This window comes from Lissotriton vulgaris, unplaced genomic scaffold (genome assembly GCF_964263255.1).
Source record: "Lissotriton vulgaris unplaced genomic scaffold, aLisVul1.2 SCAFFOLD_2061, whole genome shotgun sequence".
Classification (NCBI taxonomy): Eukaryota; Metazoa; Chordata; class Amphibia; order Caudata; family Salamandridae; genus Lissotriton; species Lissotriton vulgaris.
The window spans coordinates 425,125-452,543 of record NW_028247843.1 but is presented as its reverse complement, the minus strand read 5'-3'; the positions used below and the strand labels follow the sequence as shown (position 1 = coordinate 452,543).

General features: G+C 50.7%; 1 protein-coding gene across 1 annotated transcript in view; it reads right to left on the bottom strand.

Moving 5' to 3' along the window:
• Positions 1–464: 464 nt before the first annotated feature.
• LOC147665015 (uncharacterized) overlaps positions 465–27,419 on the bottom strand; it is a gene marked incomplete at its 3' end in the record, with an annotated part of 55,261 nt that continues 28,306 nt past the window's right edge. Inside the window, exons 4-6 of the mRNA XM_086949818.1 lie at positions 14,477–14,580; positions 2,879–2,939; positions 465–705 (exon numbers count right to left, since the gene is read on the bottom strand). Of these exons, the coding sequence (XP_086805944.1) occupies positions 465–705; positions 2,879–2,939; positions 14,477–14,580 (406 nt within the window). The remainder of the gene's footprint in view (positions 706–2,878; positions 2,940–14,476; positions 14,581–27,419) is intronic.

Genomic DNA, 27,419 nt, shown 5'->3' with positions numbered 1-27,419 from the left:
GGCATAGGCCTTTTTTGTTCGTCGACGCCCTTTTTCGACCGTCAAACTCGATTTGCTCGAGTCGACGTGCTTTGGCTTCGAGGTCGATTTGACGGCCCTTGGCTTCGAGGTTGATTCGATGGCCTTTGGCTTTGAGGTTGATTCGACAGCCTTTGGCTTCGAGGACGATTCGACAGCCTTTGGCTTCGAAGGTGTTGATGGAACGGTAGCCCTCGGGTCGGCGCCCTTTGGCTTTATCACCTTTGGTTCGACGACGTTCGGTCCGAAGACTATCTTGTCGATGAGTTTCAGTTTCGATGGGCATGGCCTTGGAAAACGTGTCTCAGATGGCTCTTTTTGTATGTTCTTAGCCGGGCGGTAGGGCGGGGCTGTAGAACCAGTATATTGGTCATTGCTAAGGCCTGTTGGCGATGCCTTGACCCGAGTCTCTGATATTGGTGTAGTGTCTATATGGGGCGGTGTACTCGCGGTTCGCCCCTCGTCGCCTTCGGAGTCGTCTTTGACAGCTACGATATCTTGGTCGTATTCTTCGACCTCGACGATTTCTTCGTCGATGTAATAGTCAGAGTTGTGCTCGGAGAAATGATCTTCCTCTTGATCCGAGTCTTCAGCATCAACCAGTTCTTCTTCGTCGTTGAAGATGTTCTCGGGCTCCGGTGCCGACCTCTGAATTTCTTGCCTTTGCGCCCGTCGATTCCGGATAGTCTTTTTGGATCAGAACTGGGCACAAGCTAGGCAGCTGTCTTCATTGTGATCTGGAGACAAGCATTTGTTGCACACTGGATGTTTATCGGTTTGCGGAAACTTAGAGTTGCACTGCAGGCAGTACTTGAATGGACTTCGTTCCCTCGACCGTCGGTCCACGTGGCGTCGAGAAGGCCTAGCGGCCCGATTTGACGACCGGATTGCAAAGTAAAGTTAACTAATGTTATCGGTACCGATCGCAAACAATACAGACGAAACCGAAGGCCTTTTGAAAAGTTTTCCAAACTTTGAGTGCTTGAAAGTGCATCCGAACCCAATGGCGGAAAAAACAATCTGAGCATGGAGAGGATGCCCATGCGCACTGTAGTCCAAGGGAGGAGCCATCTATCTTGTGATACTTCCAAGACTCTTCCAGGACAACAATGTGCAATCATCCGGACCCAACACTAGGCGGCGATCTATGCACAGATATGAATTCAGCAGCCCACATGCCTTGAACACAAATAATCGATTTCCGATCTTTCAGAGTAAAGAAGTTCCTGCATTGCCAAGTCTTGCGGGGAAGAAAAGTAACAACAATAAGAAGAGCAAGGAAGGCAACAAACAACAAGCCAGAGGAAGAAGTAACAGTGTAGAGTTTGTACAAAGATAAAAAAAAGTGCACAAAACTCTACTTTGACTTAAATTCTGACTTGGGAATGACAGTGAAGAGTTATGAGAATGACTTAAAAGAGCATAGGGTAGTAACAGCCCCCTTACAACTGTCTCCAGGTTTACAGTCATACCCACAAACAGAGGATACTATTGCTACCCCCATCATGGCCCCCAACAAAAGGTCCCTCTTTTTTCCCTGAACCCTCAAACAAAAATGTTTTCTTCAATTGAAGGGGATATTATTTAAATTTGGGATAATGTGGGGTCAGTGGGGTTAACGTCTTCTGTAAAATATTGAATGTGCCTTTGATATTGTAATTTACATCCATTTTTTTATTATGAAATCTAACAGGGCATTCCTACTGGGCTGTTCCAATGGCATAGTTGCACTTCATATGGTTAAAAGTGGTGATATTTCATTGGTGGTTCAAATTGCAAACCAAGGGACAAATTGCAGGGCTTCATCTCAAAAGTGGTATCCAATCTGATATTACTGAACAATGTTGACAAGTTACTTAGTCGTGGTATTGATGCAATACCCGAACAGGAGGAGAAGGATACTAGATTTTCCTGATTAAAACCCGTGGGGGCGGAGAACCACTCCCCGGTTTCCCTGCCCTTAGATTTTTGTCAAATGAAATTTAAACAATCTTCGGGTCTTGTTTGGAGAGAGGGGCAGGAAAGTTGCCCGGTACTGAAGGAAGGGAAGAGAGAATGAAGCAGACCCAGATGAGGAGTCTAGGAGTTGTAGTTGGGTAGGTAGTATCCTTAACCCGAAGGGTTCTATTGGGCCAAACTGCAACAGAAGCACCTAGTAATAGTCTCAACGTGGTCACCTGGAATGATGCTGGACTACTGACGGATAGTAATAAAATGACTTTTCTGAACAGTCTGGCAGCCAATGTAATGTTTCCAAGAAACCTGGCTAACCACAGATTTTGTGCTAGAAGGTTACTTTGTTATAAGTTGTCCCACAAAGCCTTCTAGGAGGGGACACGCAAAAGGGGGCGTTGCAATATTATTAAGTAATATTTATAGCTTGACATTTAATGAATTTATACAGGACTCAAAATGTATTCAGGCTATAAAATTAAGAGTAGACAGGATATGAATGAATCAATATTGGTGGTAAATTCATAAACCCTCCCTGCTCCTATTTATGGACATCTGGCAACTATTATGAAGAGAGAGGAATGTAAGTGTATAGTGGTGCTGGTAGCTGATCATAATGATAAGATTTCCAACTAGGTCTTAAGGTTATTTGCAAACAAAGACAACGTAGCAGCTCTAAACGCTGCCCCTTCAATTTTTCTTGTCAATAGTAGAATGGATAAAAGAGACCTACAATTGTTAGAAATTAGAAGGAATAAAGAATATTTTTTATAGAAAATGGAAGAATAGAGAATGATCTCCCGCGAGCTTCACCCACATTTCTTCTGTCAGCTGTTCAATCATGGACTATGCGATTGTTCTGTTTACTACATTTAGCATGATCCCCGCTATGAATGTCCATAATAACCTTGTAGAGATCATAAAGCTGTTTCTTGCATGATCGCTTTCGTATTGAAGGAAATAGGGACCTGCAATTTCAAAAGATACAGCATTAAGGTTTGAGAGATCAAATGGAAGAACTCATTGAAGCACCAAGTCAACTGGTAAGTTGAAGGAATCTTTGGCAGCATAAATAGTGCAGGCACAATTTTTGTTCCCAGAGGCACTACTCAAGTATGAAAATTGAATGAAGGTTCTTGTAGCTGCATGTAAATTAAAAAATACATTTTCATAAAGGAGACCACATCTCGGGGGGGGGGGGTGGCCTGGTGCTCAGCAAGATGGCCGCACTGTAGTGTTGCTCTGCCGGTCGCCGATCGATATCCTGCAATTATCCTGCCTCTTCTGTGCCATCCGTTGTCCTGGTCAGTGGGTCTGAGTTGCTGGCGCTGAGACTGTTCGCTTGATGTGCTTTGGGTCGCAGTAGGAGCCCCGAGACGAGATCGACTGCGAGAGAGGCGCTCCGGCCTCCTGGAAATGGCGGCGGAGTGAGCGGGGGCGCCCTGATTTCTGTTCCCTTTGACTGCCTGGGACTGCAATTCTGAAGTTTATGGGACGGATCGGAGTGCGGCAGAGACTATACGGATTGGTGCTGTGCCTCGGGGTCAATGGTGCAGTGAAGTGGAGCTGCGCTGATAGCTGTTCCAGGTGAGCCAGAGACCCGTGAAGTGCGCCGGGCCACTGGGAGGCACGCAAGCGGCTGGCGCTGGATTGCAGGACAGGCGCACCGCCGATAATCAAGCCAACCTCGGGACTCCTTGTTGCAGCACGTTGCTTGTTTTGATCCTCCTCCCTCCTCCCGCTGGCAGCACCTGATTCTCTGCTGTACAAAGTTGTGCACCAACTGGACGCCCATAACGGAATCGCCTGCGTGTGGTGTGTACCGCTGGGGACAACTACGTGGGGAGGCGCGGCGGTCCTCCACATCGTGCAGTCTAGTTGGATTGATTTCCTGGGGCTCCTTGCCTAGTGTCCTGGCGCCATTTCTTCAGCGCGGGTGTCTCATTTGACTCGTCACCGCGGGACTCACATTCTGTGAACCCCCGAGCTGCTCTACCTGCGATACACCCTGGGGGCCCCTGCGGGCTTAAACTGTCTGCTTCTGTGTGGCCAGCCGGACTGGATCAATAGTACGCGAGGCTGTGGTGATTGGCCTGATAGTGTGAGCGCCCGCGCTGCGCCATAGGCTTTGTCCTGATTAAGGTGCCGGCCTGTGCATCCTGCCTGCTAGTTTGCAATACTGGGTACCTGAGACTGGCGTTACCAAAGAACAGGAGACGGTAAAGCTGTGGACTGCGCTTGTTTTGCACTGCTCATAACTCTGCATTAGGAACTCTAAGGGTACAGCCAGGTAGCTGCTAAGAGTAGCATTGTCTGGACACAAGGCGCTACGCCTTTGCTGAGGGAGACGCGCAGCATGGGTAAACCAGAAAAGAATCAACCGTGCCTTACCTTTGAACTGCGCAAGGGCGGCAAATCTGTTCAAAATGCGGCCTCAGATTTCGGAGCTGGAGTCGGCGTCACAGGGCCCCAAAGTCCTAGAGAAGTCGCTTGCTGCCATTTAGACCAGTCTTCAAGCCATAGATGGGAAAATTGAGGCCCTCAATGGAAAGATGGACCACTTCTCTGTGAAATTGGACAAACAATCAGCACAAATCGGAGAAGAGTAGCAGCGCATCACGGTTGCGGAAGACGGGTTACAACAGGTAGCCGCTAAGACTTCGGATATCACGAAGCTCCTTGCGGTCATACAAGCAAAGAATGGGGATACTGAGGCGAGATTAAGGTGCAACAATATTCGCCTTTTATGCCTTCCAGAATTAACCAATGTGGGGCGCCTAGAGGATTATATGGAGGCGATGCAACTCAAAATTTGTGGAGGCGACGACCTGTCAACTGTTTGCTGTGGAGCGGGCCCATCGATCCTTGGTGGCGCGCCCGCCGCCTGGCGCTCCGCCGCGACCTATTATTGCCAGACTGCTTAACTTCAGGGATCAGAACACCATCCTGCGAGTGACTCAACAAAAGGGCACGATTACTTATCAGAATAAATGTTTTTGTCGTTCTACACGGATTTTACAGCAAATGTGCAGGCGGCCCGGAAGGAGTTTCAGGGTGTTAAGAAGGTGCTACTCAAGGAACAGATTCCTTATGCCATGCTCTACCCAGCGAGATTGCGCATTTGAGAGGCATAACTTCACGAACCCCAAGCAGGCGATGGTCACCGGATCACAGGTCTGACATTGACGAATGAACAGTAAGAGGGTCTGGGCCCGTACTAATGTATGCTCAAGTTCGCAGGATTTATTGTCTGGGTGGGTTGTACAACGACTATGGTGAGACTGAAGTTGGCTATGACATTCATATACCCACGACAATCAGATTGGTACAGCTAACCCTGTTAGTTGGAAATGTAATGCGTGATTAGAGGGTCAAAATTTTGGGTGGTTGCACTCTGCTTAGTCATATGGTTGGGGGGGGGGGGGGTCGAGATCTCTTCGCCTGATGTCCCACAAAAGTTTCTTCCGGTGCTCCTTCAAGGTTGGCCGTAGTAGTGGTATGGGCTGACGTTTCGGCGGCCTCCTCCCTGTTAGAGCTGGGAGTGGACTTGACCGCTAGGTCCCCCGATGGACATTCCCCACCAGTTATGATGTTTTTTACTGTTTTGGTTGGGATGGGAGTTATGGGTGGGTCATGTCTTTGGCAAATTGGGGATGCTGAAGTGGGTGGGGGGAGGGAGGGACAAGATGGGGCTCAGAGATTCGGACTGCTGCAGCGGGGCTGATTTCCTTCACTTTGCGTGGCAGTGTAGGCTTGTATACCAATACTGGGAGAAGGTTGTTAGTCTTTCACGCACCATGACTGGCCAGGTGGTTAACTGCACGCCATTGGAGTGTCTATTGGGGTTTGTGCCTAGATTAAAAGCTACAGTGGGACGATTTGTAAGGGTGGCGTTGGTGTTGGCAAAGAGGCGGGTTCTGCTCACCTGGGACAGTCGATTGCACCCGAAGGTTGAGGTGTGGATAAAGGACATGGAATACTGCCGTGAGCAGCTGGAACTGTACGCTGAGGAACTACCAACGACTTCACGAACTACGGATATTTGGGCTCCTCTGTGGGAATATCTGTTTGCTAAAAATGAACAGGACGATGGGTTGCTCAATGCTGTAAGGGAGCCAATCAGAGCCTTACTATGCTCGGACACTACAAGTATGTGGTAATGTGGGACTGAGGGGTAGACCTGTAAGTTGAGTAATCATCACAAATGGGGTACCTGTACTTTATTGTATTATATCATTGCATGTAGTTATATTGTTATTATTATACTTTGCTGAGTGTCATTGCAATGTATTCTCAGATGATGTATATGATGTGCGAAATTGAAAACACCCAATACATTTTTTTTTTTTAAAAGAGACCACATCTCGACCCTGTTAGCCACTAAAATATGGAGATAAGAGTGAGGAGTCAATTTTTATTTCTTCCTTAGCAGAACAAAGTAAATTAATAAATCTCCTGAAAAAAGACAGAGATTGAAAATTGTCCCTTAAGAAGTAGAAGGACGATTATAAATGGTTTCAGTTAAAAGAAGCCGCTTATTGCAAAGATGTTAAAATATTTGGGGATTTTATCTCTCATTGCTGCAGCTTTAGAATAAAATCTCTCCCAATTCCAATAAAGGAAGGAGTGTTTACTTAGATTAATTACATTCAGACTTGCCTGACATTCGTTCCTCTCCTTCAGTATGTGGTGCCCCTTCTACGAAGGACATTGAGGGGATAATTATGGGAATGACATCTTCCAGAGCAATAGGGCCCGATGAGATGACATCACTGTTTTTAAGAAAGCGGCTTCTCTATTGGTCACGCCTCTCACACCTCTTTTTGCATATTACTATCAACATGGTGTAACCCCTCCTTCCTGGTCTGGAAGTATTCTAATACAACCACACAAAAAAGGTCCTAGAAACATCCCCTGTAATTTAAATGGATTACAGTTCCAGCACTGACTGGAATCTGCGTTATTTCGCAGATTATGGTTAATATACTGTACAGTACAATTTAAATGAAAATCATAGCGGCAGGAAGCACACTCAAACTGATCTAGTCTAGTCTAGTACACTACATATGCACAGTGACGACGAGTTAGGGACAGTGGTTCGAATAAAGGCTCAATGAGATGGAGATGACAACATCCAGTCAGCTAAACTCATATGCAATCCTCACAAGCTTGATCTGTGGAGGACAGCACGCAATCGTTACAAGCTAGAACTGTGGAGGACAACACGCAATCATTACAAGCTAGAACTGTAGAGGACAGCGCGCAATCATTACAAGCTAGAACTGTAGAGGACAGCGCGCAATCATTACAAGCTAGAACTGTGGAGGACAGCACACAATCATTAAAAGCTAGAACTGTGGAGGGCAGCACGCAATCATTACAAGCTACAACTGTTGAGGACAGCACGCAATCATTATAAGCTAGATCTGTGGAGGACAGCACACAATCATTACAAGCGAGATCAGTGGAGGACAGCACACAATCATTTCAAGCTAGAACTGTGGAGGACAGCACGCAATCATTACAAGCTAGAACTGTGGAGGACAGCACGCAATCATTACAAGCTAGAACTGTGGAGGACAGCAAGCAATCATTACAAGCTAGAACTGTGGAGGACAGCACGCAATCATTACAAGCTAGAACTGTGGAGGACAGCACGCAATCATTACAAGCTAGAACTGTGAAGGACAGCACGCAATCATTTCAAGCTAGAACTGTGGAGGACAGCACGCAATCATTTCAAGCTAGAACTGTGAAGGACAGCACACAATTATTACAAGGTAGCAGTATGGAGGACAGCACGCAATCATTAAAAGGTAGAAGTATGGAGGACAACGCGCAATCATTACAAGCTAGAACTGTGAAGGACAGCACGCAATCTTTACAAGCTAGAACTGTAGAGGACAGCACACAATCATTACAAGGTAGAACTGTAGAGGACAGCACGCATTCATTACAAGCTAGAACTGTGGAGGACAGCACGCAATAATTACAAGCTAGCACAACACGCAATCATTACAAGCTAGAACTGTGGAGGACAGCACGCAATCATTACAAGCTAGAACTGCGGAGGACAGCATGTAATCGTCACAAGCTGGAACTGTGAAGGACAGCATGCAATCATTACAAGGTAGATCAGTGGAGGACAGCACACAATCATTAAAAGCTACAACTGTGGACGACAGCACGCAATCATTACAAGCTACAACTGTGGACGACAGCACGTAATCATTACAAGCTAGAACTGTGGAGGACAGCTTGCAACCATTACAAGCTAGAACTGTGGAGGACAGCACGCAATCATTACAAGCTACAAGCTAGAATTGTGGAGGACAGCACGCAATCATTACAAGTGAGATCAGTGGAGGACAGCACACAATCATTACAAGCTACAACTGTGGAGGACAGCACGCAATCATTACAAGCTAGAACTGTGGAGGACAGCATGCAGTCATTACAAGTTAGAACTGTGAAGGACAGCACACAATCATTCCAAGGCAGAACTGTGAAGGACAGCATGCAGTCATTACAAGCTAGACCTGTGGAGGACAGCACGCAATCATTCCAAGGTAGAACTGTGGAGGACAGCACGCAATCATTACAAGCTAGAACTGTGGAGGACAGCTTGCAATCATTACAAGCTAGAACTGTGGAGGACAGCATGCAGTCATTACAAGCTAGACCTGTGGAGGACAGCATGCAATCATTACAAGGTAGCACTGTGGAGGATAGCACGCAATCATTACAAGCTAGAACTGTGGAGGACAGCACGCAATCATTATAAGCTAGATCAGTGGAGGACAGCACGCAATCATTATAAGCTAGATCAGTGGAGGACAGCACACAATCATTACAAGCTAGAACTGTGGAGGACAGCACGCAATCATTTCAAGCTAGAACTGTGGAGGACAGCACGCAATCATTACAAGTGAGATCAGTGGAGGACAGCACGCAATCATTACAAGCTAGAACTGTGAAGGACAGCACGCAATCATTACAAGCTAGAACTGTGAAGGACAGCACGCAATCATTACAAGCTACAAGCTAGAACTGTGGAGGACAGCACGCAATCATTACAAGTGAGATCAGTGGAGGACAGCACACAATCATTACAAGCTAGAACTGTGGAGGACAGCACGCAATCATTACAAGCTAGAACTGTGGAGGACAGCATGAGGTCATTGCAAGCTAGAACTGTGAAGGACAGCACGTAATCATTACAAGGCAGAACTGTGAAGGACAGCATGCAGTCATTACAAGCTAGACCTGTGGAGGACAGTCAAGTCAAGTCAAGTCAGAAAATTGATATAGCGCACTACATACCCAGAGGGTCTCAAGGCGCTTGAGGAAGGGTGGGGAATTAATTGTCGAAGATCCAGGTTTTAAGCTGCTTTCTGAAGGCCGGGTGGTCTTGAGTGAGGCGGAGGTGAATGGGGAGGGAATTCCATGTTTTAGCCGCTAGGTAGGAGAAGGATCTTCCCCCCATGGTGGATTTGTTGATGCGTGGAACCGCGGCGAACGCTTGGTTGGAGGAACGTAGTTGGCGGGAGGGGTAGTAGAAGGATAATCGCGTGTTGAGGCATTCTGGTCCAAGTTCGTAGAGTGCTTTGTGTGCGTGGGTGAGAAGGCGGAACGTTATCCTCTTATTAACAGGGAGCCAGTGGAGGTCTTTTAGGTGACCTGAAATGTGGTCTTTACGCGGGATGTCTAGTATGAGTCTGGCTGATGCGTTTTGGATGCGTTGGAGTTTTCTCTGAAGTTTAGCGGTGGTACCGGCGTATAGGGTGTTTCCGTAGTCCAGGCAGCTTGTAACTAGTGCGTGGGTGACCGTTTTTCTAGTTTTGGTGGGGATCCAGCTAAATGTTTTTTTGAGCATGCGGAGGATGTTGAAGCAAGATGATGAAACTGCGTTGACTTGTCTGGTCATCGAGAGAGAGGAGTCAAGGATGATGCCTAGGATCCGTGCGTGGTCCGTTGGAGTGGGTGCTTTTCCTAGGGCCGCTGGCCACCAAGAGTCGTCCCAGGCGGAGGGGGAAGTACCTAAGATGAGGACTTCTGTTTTGTCTGAGTTAAGTTTAAGAAGGCTGTGCTTCATCCACTCGGCTACTTCTTTCATTCCTTCGTGTAGGTTAGTTTTAGCGGTGTTTGGATCTTTGGTGAGGGAGAGGATCAGCTGAGTGTCATCAGCGTAGGAGATGATGTTGAGGTTGTGTTGACGTGCGATGTCCGCGAGGGGGCTCATGTATACATTGAAGAGGGTGGGGCTGAGTGAAGAGCCTTGTGGCACGCCGCAGATGACTTCGGTGGACTCCAACTTGAACGGTGGGAGGCGGACTCTCTGAGTTCTTCCAGCGAGGAACGAGGTGATCCAGTCCAGAGCTTTTCCTTGGATTCCGATGTTGTTGAGGCGTTGTAAAAGGGTGCTGTGGCAGACTGTGTCGAAGGCTGCAGAGAGATCAAGGAGGATGAGGGCGACTGTGTCTCCATTGTCCAGTAGTGTTCGAATGTCATCTGTTGCTGCGATGAGGGCGATCTCCGTGCTGTGTTTGGCTCGGAAGCCGGATTGTGATGGATCGAGGGATTTGTTGGCTTCTAGGAAGGCGGCGAGCTGGTTGTTGACTGCTTTCTCGATGACTTTGGCCGGGAATGGTAGGAGCGAAATGGGGCGGTAGTTTTTGAGTTCGGTGGGATCAGCTGTGGGTTTTTTCAGGAGGGCGCTGAGTTCAGCGTGTTTCCAGCTTTCCGGGAAGGTGGGGGATTTGAAGGAGCAATTGATGACGTCTTGGAGAAAGGGTGCAATGATGGAGTCTGCTTTGTTGAAGATGTGGTGAGGACATGGGTCTGTGGGGGATCCTGAGTGGATGGAGTTCATCAGGCGGATGATGTCCTCAGTGGAGATAGGGTTCCAGTCATTAAGGATGTTCAAGGGGGGTGAAGGTGCGGCGGAAGTTTGTGTGGGTTGGTCTTCGGGTTGGTTGTCGAAACTGTTGTGGATGTCTGCGATTTTGTCGTGGAAGAACGAAGCTAGGGAGTCGCAAAGGGTTTGAGAGGGAGTGATGTCGTTGGAGTTGGCAGTGGGGTTGGTAAATTCTTTCACGATGTTGAATAGTTCCTTGCTGTTGTGGGCGTTGTTGTCTAGTCGGTCTTTGAATGCAGCTTTCTTGGCGGTTCGGATCAGTTGGTGGTGTAGGCGGGTGGCGTTTTGAAGGCGTCCTTGGTGCAGGTGTTTGGGTCTTTTTTCCAGGCCTTCTCAAGGGAGCGACAGAGTTTCTTGGAATTCTTAAGCTCATCGTTGAACCAGGGGGCCTTTTTGCTGCCTAGTTTGGTTTGACGTTTTTTCAGAGGAGCTAGGTTGTCTGCGCTGTTGGTTAGCCATTGAGTGAGGTTAATGGCTGCTTGGTTGGCGTTCGATGAGTGGGTCGGGGGGTTTTGAAGAAGCGATGAGGAGATCTGGTCGATGGTGATTTTATTCCAGTTTCTTTGTAGAGTAGGTTGAGGGTGATTGTGGGTTGTAGTCTTTTTGTAGATAAAGTGAACGCAGCTGTGGTCCGTCCAATGGAGAGCTGAAGTGTGATTGAAGGAGATGTGTTTGCTGGAGGTGAAGATAGGGTCGAGTGTGTGTCCTGCGTTGTGGGTGGGGGTGTTAACTAGTTGTTTGAGTCCGAGGTTGGCGAGGTTGTCCAGAAGGGGGATGGTGTTGCTGTCGTTGCTCTTTTCCAGGTGAAAATTGAAGTCTCCTAGTAGAATGTAGTCCTCGGAGGGGAGGGCGTGTGGGGTGATGAAGTCAGTGATGTCTTCACTGAATTGTGCACAGGGTCCTGGTGGCCTGCAGAGGAGTGTGCCTCTGAGTGTGGTCTTGGGGTCGGTGTGGAAGTGAAGGTGTTCGGCGTTAGCGAGGTTGTCGTCGGAGCTGGTTGAGATGCGGATGGAATTCTTATGGACGATAGCGATGCCTCCTCCTGTTTGCTTGGTGCGGTCTTTGCGGATGATCTTGTAGCCTTCCGGGATGGCGATGGTGATGTCCGGAGCTGAAGAGGCGTTTATCCATGTTTCTGTTAAGAAGGCGACGTCCGGAGAAATGGTGTCTAGTAGATTCCATAGGTCGATGGCGTGTCTGTGGACCGAGCGGGTGTTGAGCAGGATGCATTTTAGGTGGTTCGTATCGGATCTCTGTTTGTTGTTTGTGAATGAGGAGATGGTCCTGGTGCCGTCATACTTGCATGAGTTGCATGTGAAGGGACCATGGGTGTGTCCGGGAGCGGCTTGGGCGCAGTTGAACAGTCGGCCGGGGTTAAGTGCTAGGAGGGCGGGGGCGCTGTATGTAATGCGGGAGGGGCGGGTAGTGCAGGGACCAGGGCGTCTGGCGCTGGGCGCGGGCCAGGCGCGGACGGGCATAGACGGGCTTACCTTTGGCGCATCTTTGGCGTGCATGGGGCGCTTCCGCTGCGCACGAATGCTGCGCGCAAATGCATCTGTCATATATGGTAGTGAGGGGGGAGGGGCGAGGGAGGGTCAGCTGGGAAGGCAGTAGCGGGGTGGAGACCAGGGCAGGGCTACCAACAACAACAACAACAAAATGGCCGGCGGCCTTACAGGATCGAGCAGCTGCACTATAACAGAATAAGTCTATGGTATCATCAATAGCACACAGCGCAATGCGGCAATGTAAATGTAATGCCAGGCAGGCAGCAGTACGAATGTTCAAATATAGTCAGAACAAGCAGCGGACCTGCGCTGAAATCAGACGTTAAGCTGTGATACACAGCGCAATGCAGTAATGTTAATGCAAAGCCAGGCAGCAATACAGTTGCAGTCAGAGCAAGCAGCGGAGCTGTGGCGGACAACATGCAATCATTACAAGGTAGATCAGTGGAGGACAGCACACAATTATTACAAGGTAGATCAGTGGAGGACAGTACGCAATCATTACAAGGTAGATCAGTGGAGGACAGCACACAATTATTACAAGGTAGATCAGTGGAGGACAGTACGCAATCATTACAAGGTAGATCAGTGGAGGACAGTACGCAATCATTAAAAGGTAGAACTGTGGAGGACAGCACGCAATTATTGCAAGTGTGGAGGACAGCAAGCAATCACTACAAGCTAAAACTGTGGAGGACAGCACACAATCATTACAAGCTAGAACTGTGGAGGGCAGCACACAATCATTACAAGCTAGAACTGTGGCGGAGAGCATGCAATCATTACAAGCTAGATCAGTGGAGGACAGCTTGCAATCATTACAAGCTAGACCTGTGGAGGACAGCACCAGGGGTCGAGGTAGTCCGGGACCCGCCATGCGGGAGGAGTGGGGCCACGCCACGAGGCCAAGTCCAACAACAATCATTATAAGCTAGATCAGTGGAGGAAAGCACGCAATCATTACAAGCTAGAACTGTGGAGGACAGCACGCAATCGTTACAAGCTAGAACTGTGGAGGGCAGCACGCAATCCTTACAAGCTAGAACTCTGAAGGACAGCACGCAATCATTACAAGGTAGAACTGTGGAGGACAGCACGCAATCATTACAAGCTAGAACTGTGAAAGACATCAATGGTTTACCACAAAGAAGGTGGGAGGATTCTGGTAAATGTCCTTCCTCAGAAGCGGTACAATACCACTCTTTAAACAGCAGCCATTGAATAGCGATCATTAGAAAAAAACAATCCCAACATAAAATCCCAATCATGCCCTATTTAAGTAGTGTTGAGTCCAAATATCTTTTGCGCTTCATGTTGATGGTGGCTTATCGCCTACCTCTCTAGGAGTAATGGTTTAGATCTCCCAGTTTCTGGATTTATGTTAGTAGATGTGGTGCAAATAATGCCCAAAGGCTCCTTCCTGTACAAAGCACATCCTGAGACCAAGTACTTCAAGGCGCTCTTTCAGGTGCTGGCGACATCAGTAGCACTTGAGAGCATTTTGAAGTACGGTGGCTGAGGATTTGAGCTCTGAAATGGCAAAAGGTCCCCTATGTTTGCTTTTACCTCGAGGCTGGATCAGAAGGGGAAACATCCTTTACATTGCGGTGAGTACACCGCGATGCATTTATAACACAGCCATTACAACGCAAGCGTTACATCTACCTGCGCTGGATGGCGCTATAACCTAAGGAATAGTAAGATTTACTATTCCAACACCTTCCCTACTGTACGTAGACTGGTGTTGGAATAGTAAATCTTACTACTCTTAAGTCCAGCGCCCTCCAGCGCAAGTCGGTGTAACCACTTGCGTTGTAAAAACTGCGATGTTACATACCGCAATCATTTTGATCGCGTTGTAACATTACATATTCGATCAGAAGATGCTCTCTGTCCCTAAATACATGTAGGCATATACCCCTGCCAGTGAGCATGGGTCCAGTATGGCAGCCAAGCTGACATCACCTGACAGAGAGTGAGGTTTTCCATGCTTCACTCTCCCCTTCTTGACCTCAGACACCCACAAAATACACAGGTACTAAGTCAGTCGAGATGTAGGTGCAAGGAAGCAAGAACTTACTGTTTGTGGTCCAACAGATCTCCAGTGATCCACTCCAGGCCTTTCTCCTGCTTCCGCAGACCGACCCAGTAGCTCCGCTTGCCTGCTCGCTTCAGGATGAAATCCTACATGAAGACAAGGAGATGAAACCATGGCCTTCAGTTGGATTTTGTAGAAAGATTCCCAACCCTGAAAGCAAGCTGTGGGTAGCGTCCTCGAACCAATAGCATGAAGCGTTGAATGACAAAACACTGATGAACAGTTTGATAGCGCTCTTTGTACACCGGTCTGTTTTGGAATCAGGCCTGGAAAGGCCTATTATTTACCGGGCATTTCCCTGGTGGGCTGCAGCCCTGGGGACCACCAACAGGTCTATGAGCAGGTTGAAAAGCCTTGAGAAAGAGGCAGCCCTCCCTGGTTCCTTGACCGAAAGTTAACTCTTGCGTCAACAAACTTTCATTAGCAACACTGTTTTATCTTAAATAACTCTCACTACATCTGTCACCGTTAAAACAGGTTTACAGCAATTGATTATTTGGTGTGGGTCTGATGAAGGGTTAAATATTGGGTTTATAGCACGGGATAAAGTATACCAAACGAATATTTCTGTTTATAATGCTTTACACTGCTTTCTAAACATTTCACCAGTCCCAGGGTGCGTCAGCATTGACTCCAAATACAACGAATGAACCTGAGGGGGATCTGAGGGTACATTGATCTTTGCCAGTGAATGCCACCTGGGACAATAGGGGGCAGAGATAAGGCCATAATCAGCAGCCACGCCTCGTGCACAGCTCTTTATTTATTCACACCTGGCCCTGAATTAAGGAAGGGAAGAGGAGGTCAGCTGCCACTGTTGATGATCCACTCACACCTTCCAAACTAGTCTGTCATTGGTGACAATCGACTCACACTCACTCCTTTGAACCTTGTCTATCACTGGTGTCAATCCACTCACACTCACTCCTTCCAAACTAATTATCACTGGTGACAATCCACTCACACTCACTCCTTTGAACCTAGTATATCACTGGTGTCAATCCACTAACACTCACACCTTCCAAACTAGTCTGTCATTGGTGAAAATCCACTCACACTTCCTCCTTCGAGTCTAGTCGGTCACTGGTGACAAACCACAAACACACACACACACACCCTCCCCCCCTCTCCAATCTAGTCTATCACTGGTGAGAATCCACTCACACTCACTCCTTCCAATCTACTTATCACTGGTAACAATCCACTGCCACTCACTCCTTCCAAACTAGTCTGTCACTGGTGACAATCAACTCACGCTTACTCCTTTGAATCTAGTCTGTCACTGGTGACACACCACTCACACACACTGCCTCCAATCTAGTCTGTCACTGATGACAATACACTAACACTCACTCCTTTTAATCTAGTTATCACTGTTGACGGTCCACTCACACTCACTGTGAGAAAGTGCCATCTTTCTTGCATAGGTATGCCCCCACTTTTTTCTGAACTGCTGATGTGCTTTGACTGAGTATGCCCTGGGCTCCTGCCAACCAGGTACCCAGGGCCTGTGTTCCTTCCCTTAATCTGTGTTGAAACTAAATCCCAATTGGCATCCCTGGCCACCTGTCAGCCTATAGTAAATGGTACTCTAGGTACCAAGGGCATGGTGACCAGAGAAGACCCCTAAGGGCTGCAGCACTTATTGTGCCACCCTTAGGGGCCCTGTACCCCGGCACCCACTCACTGCCTTTGCAGGCTGAGTGTCTAAGTACAGAACTAAACAAAGAGTCGACATGGCACACACCCCTGTGTGCCATGCCCACAAACGCACTGCCCTGGCATACATCAGTCACCCCTCTAGCTGGGTGCCCTATGCCAGTGGTGTGGGCACAGGTGCATGAGCCCTGTGCCCCTACAGTACCCAGGGCCATTCCTGGGCGCTGTAAGGGCAGTGCTGCCATTAAGAGTACATGGTGCTGAGAGGTCGACATTACGAACTCCACAACACCATAATGGCTGCACTGAAGACTGACAAGTTTGGTATCAAACTTCTCAGCACATTAAATCCACACGGATGCCAGTGTGGGATTTAATGAAAAAGGCACCACAGAGGGCATCTTAGAGATTCCCCCTGAAACGTAACCACAATCCACATCTGGACTGAGAGGTTGTCTAGGCTGCCACACAGCAGACATGTTGCTGGACCCCTAGGTGGAGAGGCCCCCCCCCGCCGCTCTCCTGGGCCTGCAACAATGCGAATCCTGGGTGAGGTGCTAGGTCTCCTCTCCCAGGATGGGCAGGGGGAAGCTTCAAAAGCCTGCCGCCTCTGTGAGCTTCTCTAGACCATTTGCTGTACCCAGCAACTGGCCCCCACCAGTCCTGACCCCCACTCTGGCGGGAAAAACTACGTCAGGAAGGGGGGGGTGCCAGCCTGTGCCAACTCCACCCCTCAGGTGGGGGAGACGAGGTGAAGCACGACCCATGGGCTACGGCCATCTTGAAGATGGGGAGCCCTGCCCAATCACAGATAGGCTCCTGCATCCCCTTCCACAGGAGAGGAGCAGGCTAGGGGGTGTACCCACCCCAGGACAGGGACCTATTGCTCCCTGCCCTTGCCCTACCTGTAACGTCCCTAAATTCAGTATTTAGGGGATCCCTGAACCTTCCTTCCTCAGATCCGATATGAAAAGAAGTAGAAAGATCAAAAGAGGAAGAAGACCCGCCGTACAGCTGATAACAACAGCACGACAACAACTGACTTGGCCCTAGCCCTTCCGGCCTGTCGATCCTGGAACCTGCCCCTGCCTAATCCCGGCGACTCCTGCGGACACCAACCTTGGGACACCCAGAGGACCTGCCTGCCTTGACCCTCATAATAACTGGGACTCCCATCAGCAGAGGCTCTGCTGCAACAACACCCCTGGTGCCAGCCAGGAAGCTCCGGACCAGCCCACTCCGCACCTGCTGTGCCCATCCCGTGCGATCAAAGACCACGAGGACGTCCCCCCTGCGACTGGGACCCAAAGTCCAGTGTCCAAAGACCCTCCTCGACGACCCAGACGATGCCCGCAGACTCAGAACCAGGGGCCCCTCCAACCGCGACCAGCTAAGGGTAAGCTTTCCTGACTCCAAAAGACACCCCGGCGCCCTGCAGCTCCCTGTGCCTTCCTTTGGGGTACCTACCTGTGCTCCAAGATCCCAACTTACCTTTGGAAGTGCTGGTCACCCCTGAAGGGTCTCCGTCCCCGAGCCTGCAGCCTTTGTTCATTTTTTACCTTTCCCATTGAATAACATTGAGCACCCCACGGCTCAAAAGCACACTGCACACAGCAGCCGGAGAAATACTGAAACGTAATTACTTACCTGTTTTATGTTGAGACCCCAGTGCTGGACCTAGGAGCCCAGTACTGGATTACCAAAGTAACGAGATTGTACTTTACCAGCAACCTGAATGTTCTCCCATTGGATAACATTGCCAGATTTTCATTTAAAAGTTTTTAAGTGTGAACTTTTAAAACAGCTTTATATTCCTGAAAAATCACTGCAATAACTAAAACGTTTTTATTAAATTGTTTTCAGGTTAGACCCCAGGACTGAATCTAGGATCCAGTCCTGGAACTACCAAAGTAATCTACAAAGTAATCCACTGTACTTATATGAGGAAAACCCGTTGAGCTCAATGCTAAATTGTTTAGAATTGTGTTGCCTACTGCAACCCCTGTACCTATTGTGTTTACAAAGTTTATTGCCTTTCTGCAAAGTACTCATCTGAGACTTCTCATATCGAGAACAGTATATTTTGATACCTGTTGGTTCTAGAAATAAAACAACTATATATTTGATATTAAAAAAACAATTGGTTGCCCAGTTGTGCAAAAAAAAACAATTGGCCTGGAGTTCAGTCTTTGAATGCGTGAAACCTTTTGCTGACTGAGTGTGTACAACAAATGCTTTACACGGTCCTCTGGTACTGCCTTACTGCTCGACCAAGCTACCACTTTGGAGAGTAAGGTCACACCTGGCTTTAACCTCGGTAATACCTCTGGAGTTGGTGGACTCTATACACACTGTACCTTATTCTGGTCCAGTATATATAGAGCCACTTTCTCACACTTACTCCTTGCAACCTAGTCTTTCACTGCTGGCAATCCACTCACACACACTGCATCCATTCTAGTCGGTCACTGGTGATAACCCACTCACTCCTTTCAATATAGTATGTCACTGGTGACAAACCATTCACACCCACTCCTTCCAAACTAGTCTATCACTGGTGACAATCCACTAACACTTACTCCTTCCAATCTGGTCTGTCACTTGTGATAAACCACTCACACTCACTCCTTGCAACCTAGTCTTTCACTGGTGGCAATCCACTCATACACACTGCATCCAATCTAGTCTGTCACTGGTGATAACCCACTCACACTCACTCCTTCCAATCTAGTTATCACTTGTGATGATACACTCACACTCACTCCTTCCAAACTAGTCTATCACTGGTGACAATCCACTCACACTCACTCCTTCCAAACTAGTTATCACCGGTGATGGTCCACTCACACACACTCCTTGCAACCTAGTCTGTCACTGGAGATAACCCACTCACACTCACTACTGTCAAACTAGTCGGTCACTGGTGACAAACCAATCACACTCACTCCTTCCAATATAGTCTGCCACTGGTGAAAATCCACTAACACTCCCTCCTTACAATCTAGTTATCACTGGTGATGATGCACTCACACTCACTCCTTGCAAACTAGTCTGTCACTGGTGACAATCCACTTACACTTCCTCCTTCCAATTTGGTCTGTCACTGGTCACTGTCACTGGTGACAAACCACTCACACCTTCCAAAATAGTCTGCCACTGGTGACAATCCACTCACTCACTCACTCCTTCCAAACTAGGCTGTCACTGGTGACAATCCACTAACACTCACTCCTTTCAATCAAGTTATCACTGGTGATGATACACTCACACTCACTCCTTCCACACTAGTCTGTCACTGGTGACAAACCACTCACACTCACTCCTTGCAACCTAGTCTATCACTGGTGGCAATCCGCTCCCACACAATGCATCCAATCTAGTCTGTCACTGGTGATAACCCACTCACACACACTGCATCAACCCTTCCAATCTGGCCTATCACTGGACATAACCCACTCACATTCACTACTGCCAAACTAGTCTATCACTGGTGACAATCCACTCACACTCACTCTTTCCAATATAGTCTGCCACTGGTGACAATCCACTAACACTCACTCCTTCCAATCTAGTTATCACTGGTGATGATACACTCACGCCTTCCAAACTATTCTGTCGCTGGTGACAATCCACTCACACTCACTCCTTCCAAACTAGTCTGTCACTGGTGACAACCCACTAACACTCACTCCTTCCAATCTAGTTATCACTGGTGATGATACACTCACACTCACTCCTTCCAAACTAGACTGTCACTGGTGACAATCCACTAACACTCACTTTTCCAATCTAGATTTCACTGGTGATGATACACTCGCTCCTTCCAAACTAGTCTGTCACTGGTGACAATCCATTCACACTCACTCCTTCCAAACTAGTTATCACTGGTGATGATACACCCACACACACTCCTTGCAACATAGTTTCTCACTGGTGGCAATCCACTCACACACACACTGCATCCAATCAAGTCTGTCACTGGTGATAACCCACTCACACACACTGCATCAACCTTTCCAATCTGGTCTGTCATTGGTGACAAACCACTCATACTCACTCCTTCCAATCTAGTTATCACTGGTGATGATACACTCACACTCACTCCTTCCAAACTAGTCTATCACTGGTGACAATCTACTAACACGTACTCCCTCCAATCTGGTCTGTCATTGGTGACAAACCACTCACACTCGCTCCTTCCAATATAGTCTGCCACTGGTGACAATCCACTAACACTCACTCCTTCCAATTTAGTTACCACTGGTGATGATACACTCACACTCACTCCTTCCAAACTAGTCTGTCACTGGTGATAATCCACTAACACTCACTCCTTCCAATCTGGTTATCACTGGTGATGATACTCTCACTCACTCACTCACTCACTCACTCCTTCCAAACTAGTCTGTCACCGGTGACAATCCACTCACACTCACTCCTTCCAAACTAGTTATCACTGGTGATACTCTCACTCACTCACTCCTTCCTTCCAAACTAGTCTGTCACCGGTGACAATCCACTCACACTCACTCCTTCCAATCTAGTTACCACTGGTGATGATACACTCGCACTCACTCCTTCCAAACTAGTCTGCCACTGGTGACAATCCACTAACACTCACTTTTCCACTCTAGATTTCACTGGTGATGATACACTCGCTTCTTCCAAACTAGTCTGTCACTGGTGACAATCCACTCACACTCACTCCTTCCAATATAGTCGGTCACTGGTGACAATCCACTAATACTCACTCCTTCCAATATAGTTATCACTGGTGATGATACACTCACACTCACTCCTTCCAAACTAGTCTGTCACTGGTGATAACCCCCACACACACTGCATCAACCCTTCCAATCTGGTCTATCACTGGAGATAACCCACTCACACTCACTACTGCCAAACTAGTCTGTCATCAGTGACAAACCACTCACACTCACTACTGCCACTCTAGCACCTTTTCACATACTCCCACCAAGGCATGTATCAGGTAAAGGCGGAGGGGTCTACTGACTCTGGTGACAATCCATCCTAGCACATTTACATGCATGTTTTTATAATAAGTGCATTACCAGACATCTCACAATGAGGTCCTAAAACACTATGATCCTTGCTTTATCGACTTCCAAAGAAGGAAGGGCAAGTCAGTTCCACCGGGATTACAATACCTAACCTGGAGTTTAACGATAGGTCTCTGCAGCATGTACATTCACCCAAGAACTATCTCCCTCCCATTGAAGCATAGGAACCCACAGAAAGAAAAGAGCCTCCCATGCCCCTGATTGCCCCAGCCAATAGGGTAGCTATAACTGGTGTCACTGAGATCACAGGAGGACTGGGGCGGACCCTTCCTTAGAGGACTTGCTATAACCCAGCCCCCTCTGCTCACATTAAGGTTAACCAGACAAGAGAGCTATCCATAAGCAGAGTACAAGACACCAAGCAGGCCCAGGTAGCTCTTAGACCAGCAGTTGCCTCAAAGGACTCTTGAAATATTCTGGGCTTTAAAAAGGTAGGAAGTGAAAGGGGGATGAGCCAAAGGTTGATAATGAGGAGGCCAAAATCCTGCCAAGCCCACTGTGCCTAGCCGTAAGCAGGCAAAGGCGGCATGGGAGCAGTGCCCATGGCACCCCTTGTAGTGCCACTCCGCTGGTCAGTCAAGGGGGGGCGCCGACTGTAGAGGTTAAAGCAGGGTTCTGATCGCTTGCAAAGACTGATGCCATTGGCAGCAATGGAGGGGTCTCTTGTTTCATTGAGGGGTGCATATGAGGCTCCCATTTTTACGGATCCTGAATGAATTCTCAAACATGAACAATTTGAGCACATATCTGAGCACCAAAAGGCTTCTGGGTCTGACACGAACAGTCGCCTTCCATTGCCTTCCTGTTATCTTCATTGCAAGAGATTCAACATTCCATCGCCCAGCTCGAGCGTGGATCGCCAACTACAACTGCATATTCAACAATAATTGGGTAGGACAGTTAAGGGCCATATGTCCGAAATTTGAGTTTTGCATTTCCTAAATAGCGAATGCCAAGAAATTGCTATTCAGGTAATTCCAAAATGGAATGAGCAAAACTAGAGATTTCCTAATAGCGATCCCTACAGAGGAGGAATCGCTATTAGGAAATCGCTACATAGGAAATGCAAAAAAATGTGTAAAATATAAGTTTACTGGCTATCTTTTTTCACTTCAGGATGAAGTAGTGGCCAGTGTAGCCTATATAGTTAGGCTGTATTATGGTCTTTTATTTTGATCGCTGAAGAGTCTTTGCAGGCCTTCCTGAAGAAAGGCGAATAATATCTACTTAAGAAGATATATCCATGGTAGTGCTCCGATGTCCCTGCACGTGGTCTGGACTATTCAAGTGCCTATGACTATACACGGAAATCCCCTACAAGAGAAGTTGCATTTACAATTTAGACTCTATCCCTGCTCACCAGGTGTGACATTTCGCCTCTAAGAGTGAAAGCTCAAACATAAGTTCAAATGCGTACGTGTCAATCAGAATGAGTGAGACCCGAGTTCTCCAAGTAGGACTTCAGACACAGATGAGACTTAAATAACAGGCAATAACCTGAAAGTAAAGTTTATGCTACGAATTAAAACAAATGGCTTCCTTTCCTTAAAGGGCCTACAGTTCAGTAAAAATGTGATCGGTACAAATTAACTATTCAAAGCCAGTTCAGTTTGACCCTTCACAGAAAAGAACTCCGATCCAGCAATGCATATGGAGGGCGAGGGGAGTAAAGGGGGGCGGGGGATGTGCATGTGGTGCACCCTTTGAAAAGTTTTTCTTCTTCTCATGTGGATGCTGAATCTTGCTCAGACTGGAAGAGTGACGCCCAGACCTCCCCTGTGCTCCAGTGAGGATATCCTGGTCCCATCTAGATACAGTGCCTGGAGCTGCACCGGCCTGGAAGGAGAACTGGGGGAGGAACGAGCAGAGCAGGGACAAGCTGAGGGACAGGGAAAGCAGTTGGCAACAATGTCTGCAGCCCACCATCATGGGGCCAGGCACATGCACACTTATGAACTGCGCACTCATGATTACTATAAATGTCTACGGCCCACAAGCATGGGGCCAGGCACATGCACACTTAAATTCTGGGCACTCATGATTACTATAAATGTCTGCAGCCCACCATCATAAGTTCAAGTTCAAGTTCAGGAATTTGTATAGCGCACTACTCACCCAGAGGGTCTCAAGGCGCTTGGGGGAGGGGGGCATTATTTATCGAATAGCCAGGTTTTAAGTTCCTTTCTGAAGGAAATGTGGTTCTGTGTAAGGCGGAGGTGAGTGGGGAGAGAATTCCAGGTCTTGGCCGCCAAGTAGGAGAAGGATCTTCCTCCCATGGTGGATCTGCGGCGAGGGCTTGATTGGAGGATCGTAGTTGGCGGGTGGGTGTGTAGAAGGACAGTCGTGTGTTGAGGCATTCGGTCCTAGTTTGTAGAGGGCCTTGTGTGCGTGGGTGAGGAGATGGAACGTTATTCTCTTGTTGACGGGAAGCTAGTGGAGGTCTTTCAGGTAACCGGCAATGTGAGCTTGGCGAAGGATGTCCAATATCATGGGGCCAGGCACATGCGCACTTATAAACGTCACACTCATGATTACTATAAACAGCCTACAGTCTGTGCTGCTAGGCTTCGCAGTTATGGCTGCTAGGGATCTTGCACACTGGATTGCTAGGGGTTCCACTCTGGGATGCTTGGGGTCGCGGTCATGTCTGCTTACGGTCCAGCAGTCTGGGATGCTGGGGGGACCAGCCGTCTGGGATGCTGGGGGGGGACCAGCCGTCTGGGATGCTGGGGGGGACCAGCCGTCTGGGATGCTGGGGGGGACCAGCCGTCTGGGATGCTGGGGGGGGGCCAGCCGTCTGGGATGCTGGGGGGGACCAGCCGTCTGGGATGCTGGGGGGGACCAGCCGTCTGGGATGCTGGGGGGGACCAGCCGTCTGGGATGCTGGGGGGGGGGGGGCAGCCGTCTGGGATGCTGGGGGGGGGGCCAGCCGTCTGGGATGCTGGGGGGGGGGCCAGCCGTCTGGGATGCTGGGGGGGGGGGGCCAGCCGTCTGGGATGCTGGGGGGGGGGCCAGCCGTCTGGGATGCTGGGGGGGGGGACCAGCCGTCTGGGATGCTGGGGGGGGGGGACCAGCCGTCTGGGATGCTGGGGGGGGGGGACCAGCCGTCTGGGATGCTGGGGGGGGGGGGACCAGCCGTCTGGGATGCTGGGGGGGGGGGGGGCCAGCCGTCTGGGATGCTGGGGGGGGGGGGACCAGCCGTCTGGGATGCTGGGGGGGGGGGACCAGCCGTCTGGGATGCTGGGGGGGGGGACCAGCCGTCTGGGATGCTGGGGGGGGGGACCAGCCGTCTGGGATGCTGGGGGGGGACCAGCCGTCTGGGATGCTGGGGGGGGGGGGGACCAGCCGTCTGGGATGCTGGGGGGGACCAGCCGTCTGGGATGCTGGGGGGGGGGACTAGCCGTCTGGGATGCTGGGGGGGACCAGCCGTCTGGGATGCTGGGGGGGGACCAGCCGTCTGGGATGCTGGGGGGGACCAGCCGTCTGGGATGCTGGGGGGGACCAGCCGTCTGGGATGCTGGGGGGGGGGGGCAGCCGTCTGGGATGCTGGGGGGGGGGCCAGCCGTCTGGGATGCTGGGGGGGGGGCCAGCCGTCTGGGATGCTGGGGGGGGGGGGCCAGCCGTCTGGGATGCTGGGGGGGGGGCCAGCCGTCTGGGATGCTGGGGGGGGGGACCAGCCGTCTGGGATGCTGGGGGGGGGGGACCAGCCGTCTGGGATGCTGGGGGGGGGGGACCAGCCGTCTGGGATGCTGGGGGGGGGGGGACCAGCCGTCTGGGATGCTGGGGGGGGGGGGACCAGCCGTCTGGGATGCTGGGGGGGGGGGGACCAGCCGTCTGGGATGCTGGGGGGGGGGGGGACCAGCCGTCTGGGATGCTGGGGGGGGGACCAGCCGTCTGGGATGCTGGGGGGGGGGACCAGCCGTCTGGGATGCTGGGGGGGGACCAGCCGTCTGGGATGCTGGGGGGGGGGGGACCAGCCGTCTGGGATGCTGGGGGGGACCAGCCGTCTGGGATGCTGGGGGGGGGGACTAGCCGTCTGGGATGCTGGGGGGGGGGACCAGCCGTCTGGGATGCTGGGGGGGGGACCAGCCGTCTGGGATGCTGGGGGGGGACCAGCCGTCTGGGATGCTGGGGGGGGGGACCAGCCGTCTGGGATGCTGGGGGGGGGGACCAGCCGTCTGGGATGCTGGGGGGGACCAGCCGTCTGGGATGCTGGGGGGGACCAGCCGTCTGGGATGCTGGGGGGGGACTAGCCGTCTGGGATGCTGGGGGGGACCAGCCGTCTGGGATGCTGGGGGGGACCAGCCGTCTGGGATGCTGGGGGGGACCAGCCGTCTGGGATGCTGGGGGGGACCAGCCGTCTGGGATGCTGGGGGGGACCAGCCGTCTGGGATGCTGGGGGGGACCAGCCGTCTGGGATGCTGGGGGGGACCAGCCGTCTGGGATGCTGGGGGGGACCAGCCGTCTGGGATGCTGGGGGGACCAGCCGTCTGGGATACTGGGGGGACCAGCCGTCTGGGATGCTGGGGGGGACCAGCCGTCTGGGATGCTGGGGGGGACCAGCCGTCTGGGATGCTGGGGGGGACCAGCCGTCTGGGATGCTTGGGGGGACCAGCCGTCTGGGATGCTGGGGGGACCAGCCGTCTGGGATACTGGGGGGACCAGCCGTCTGGGATGCTGGGGGGACCAGCAGTCTGGGCTGCTAGGGGTCCAGCAGTCTGGGCTGCTGGGGGTCCAGCAGTCTGGGCTGCTAGGGGTCCAGCAGTCTGGGCTGCTAGGGGTCCAGCAGTCTGGGCTGCTAGGGGTCCAGCAGTCTGGGCTGCTAGGGGTCCAGCAGTCTGGGCTGCTAGGGGTCCAGCAGTCTGGGCTGCTTGGGGGTCCAGCAGTCTGGGCTGCCAGGGGTCCAGCAGTCTGGGCTGCTAGGGGTCCAGCAGTCTGGGCTGCTAGGGGTCCAGCAGTCTGGGCTGCTAGGGGTCCAGCAGTCTGGGCTGCTAGGGGTCCAGCAGTCTGGGCTGCTAGGGGTCCAGCAGTCTGGGCTGCTAGGGGTCCAGCAGTCTGGGCTGCTTGGGGGTCCAGCAGTCTGGGCTGCTAGGGGTCCAGCAGTCTGGGCTGCTAGGGGTCCAGCAGTCTGGGCTGCTAGGGGTCCAGCAGTCTGGGCTGCTAGGGGTCCAGCAGTCTGGGCTGCTAGGGGTCCAGCAGTCTGGGCTGCTTGGGGGTCCAGCAGTCTGGGCTGATTGGGGGTCCAGCAGTCTGGGCTGCTAGGGGTCCAGCAGTCTGGGCTGCTAGGGGTCCAGCAGTCTGGGCTGCTGGGGGTCCAGCAGTCTGGGCTGCTGGGGGTCCAGCAGTCTGGGCTGCTAGGGGTCCAGCAGTCTGGGCTGCTAGGGGTCCAGCAGTCTGGGCTGCTAGGGGTCCAGCAGTCTGGGCTGCTAGGGGTCCAGCAGTCTGGGCTGCTAGGGGTCCAGCAGTCTGGGCTGCTAGGGGTCCAGCAGTCTGGGCTGCTAGGGGTCCAGCAGTCTGGGCTGCTAGGGGTCCAGCAGTCTGGGCTGCTAGGGGTCCAGCAGTCTGGGCTGCTAGGCGTCCAGCAGTCAGGGCTGCTAGGGGTCCAGCAGTCAGGACTGCTAGGGGTCCAGCAGTCAGGGCTGCTAGGGGTCCAGCAGTCAGGACTGCTAGGGGTCCAGCAGTCAGGACTGCTAGGGGTCCAGCAGTCAGGGCTGCTAGGGGGGTCCAGCATTCTGAGCTGCTAGGGGTCAAGCTCTGGACTGTTAGAGGACCCGGTCATGGCCCCGCTCTCCCAATACTTCGAGTCATGTAAACGGTGAATGCAAAGAGCAACCACCATCCACAATTGTTTTAAAACACTGCCTGGGCCTCCTGACTGTTACTCTCGGTTAGTAACAAGTCTGGAAGCCAGGCAGATTTCAGGCGGCACATGGCTCAGTTGTAAATATAGCCACATGGAGTAAGAGGCCACAGAGTGAAGTACGGTAATGTGAGTAAATGCGATTATTCCGTTTTCTAAGCGCTTCCAGTATGTGCAGATAAGGGAGCGGAGGGGTAGGATCACACAATTTGCCTAAGTGATGGAGCCAGATTACAATTCCAACATAGCCAGACATGATATTTACCTTCATACTTCCTGAACTCTGCTTTAAAAAGGCAGCATTAGCCCACTCTTTGGCTCAAAC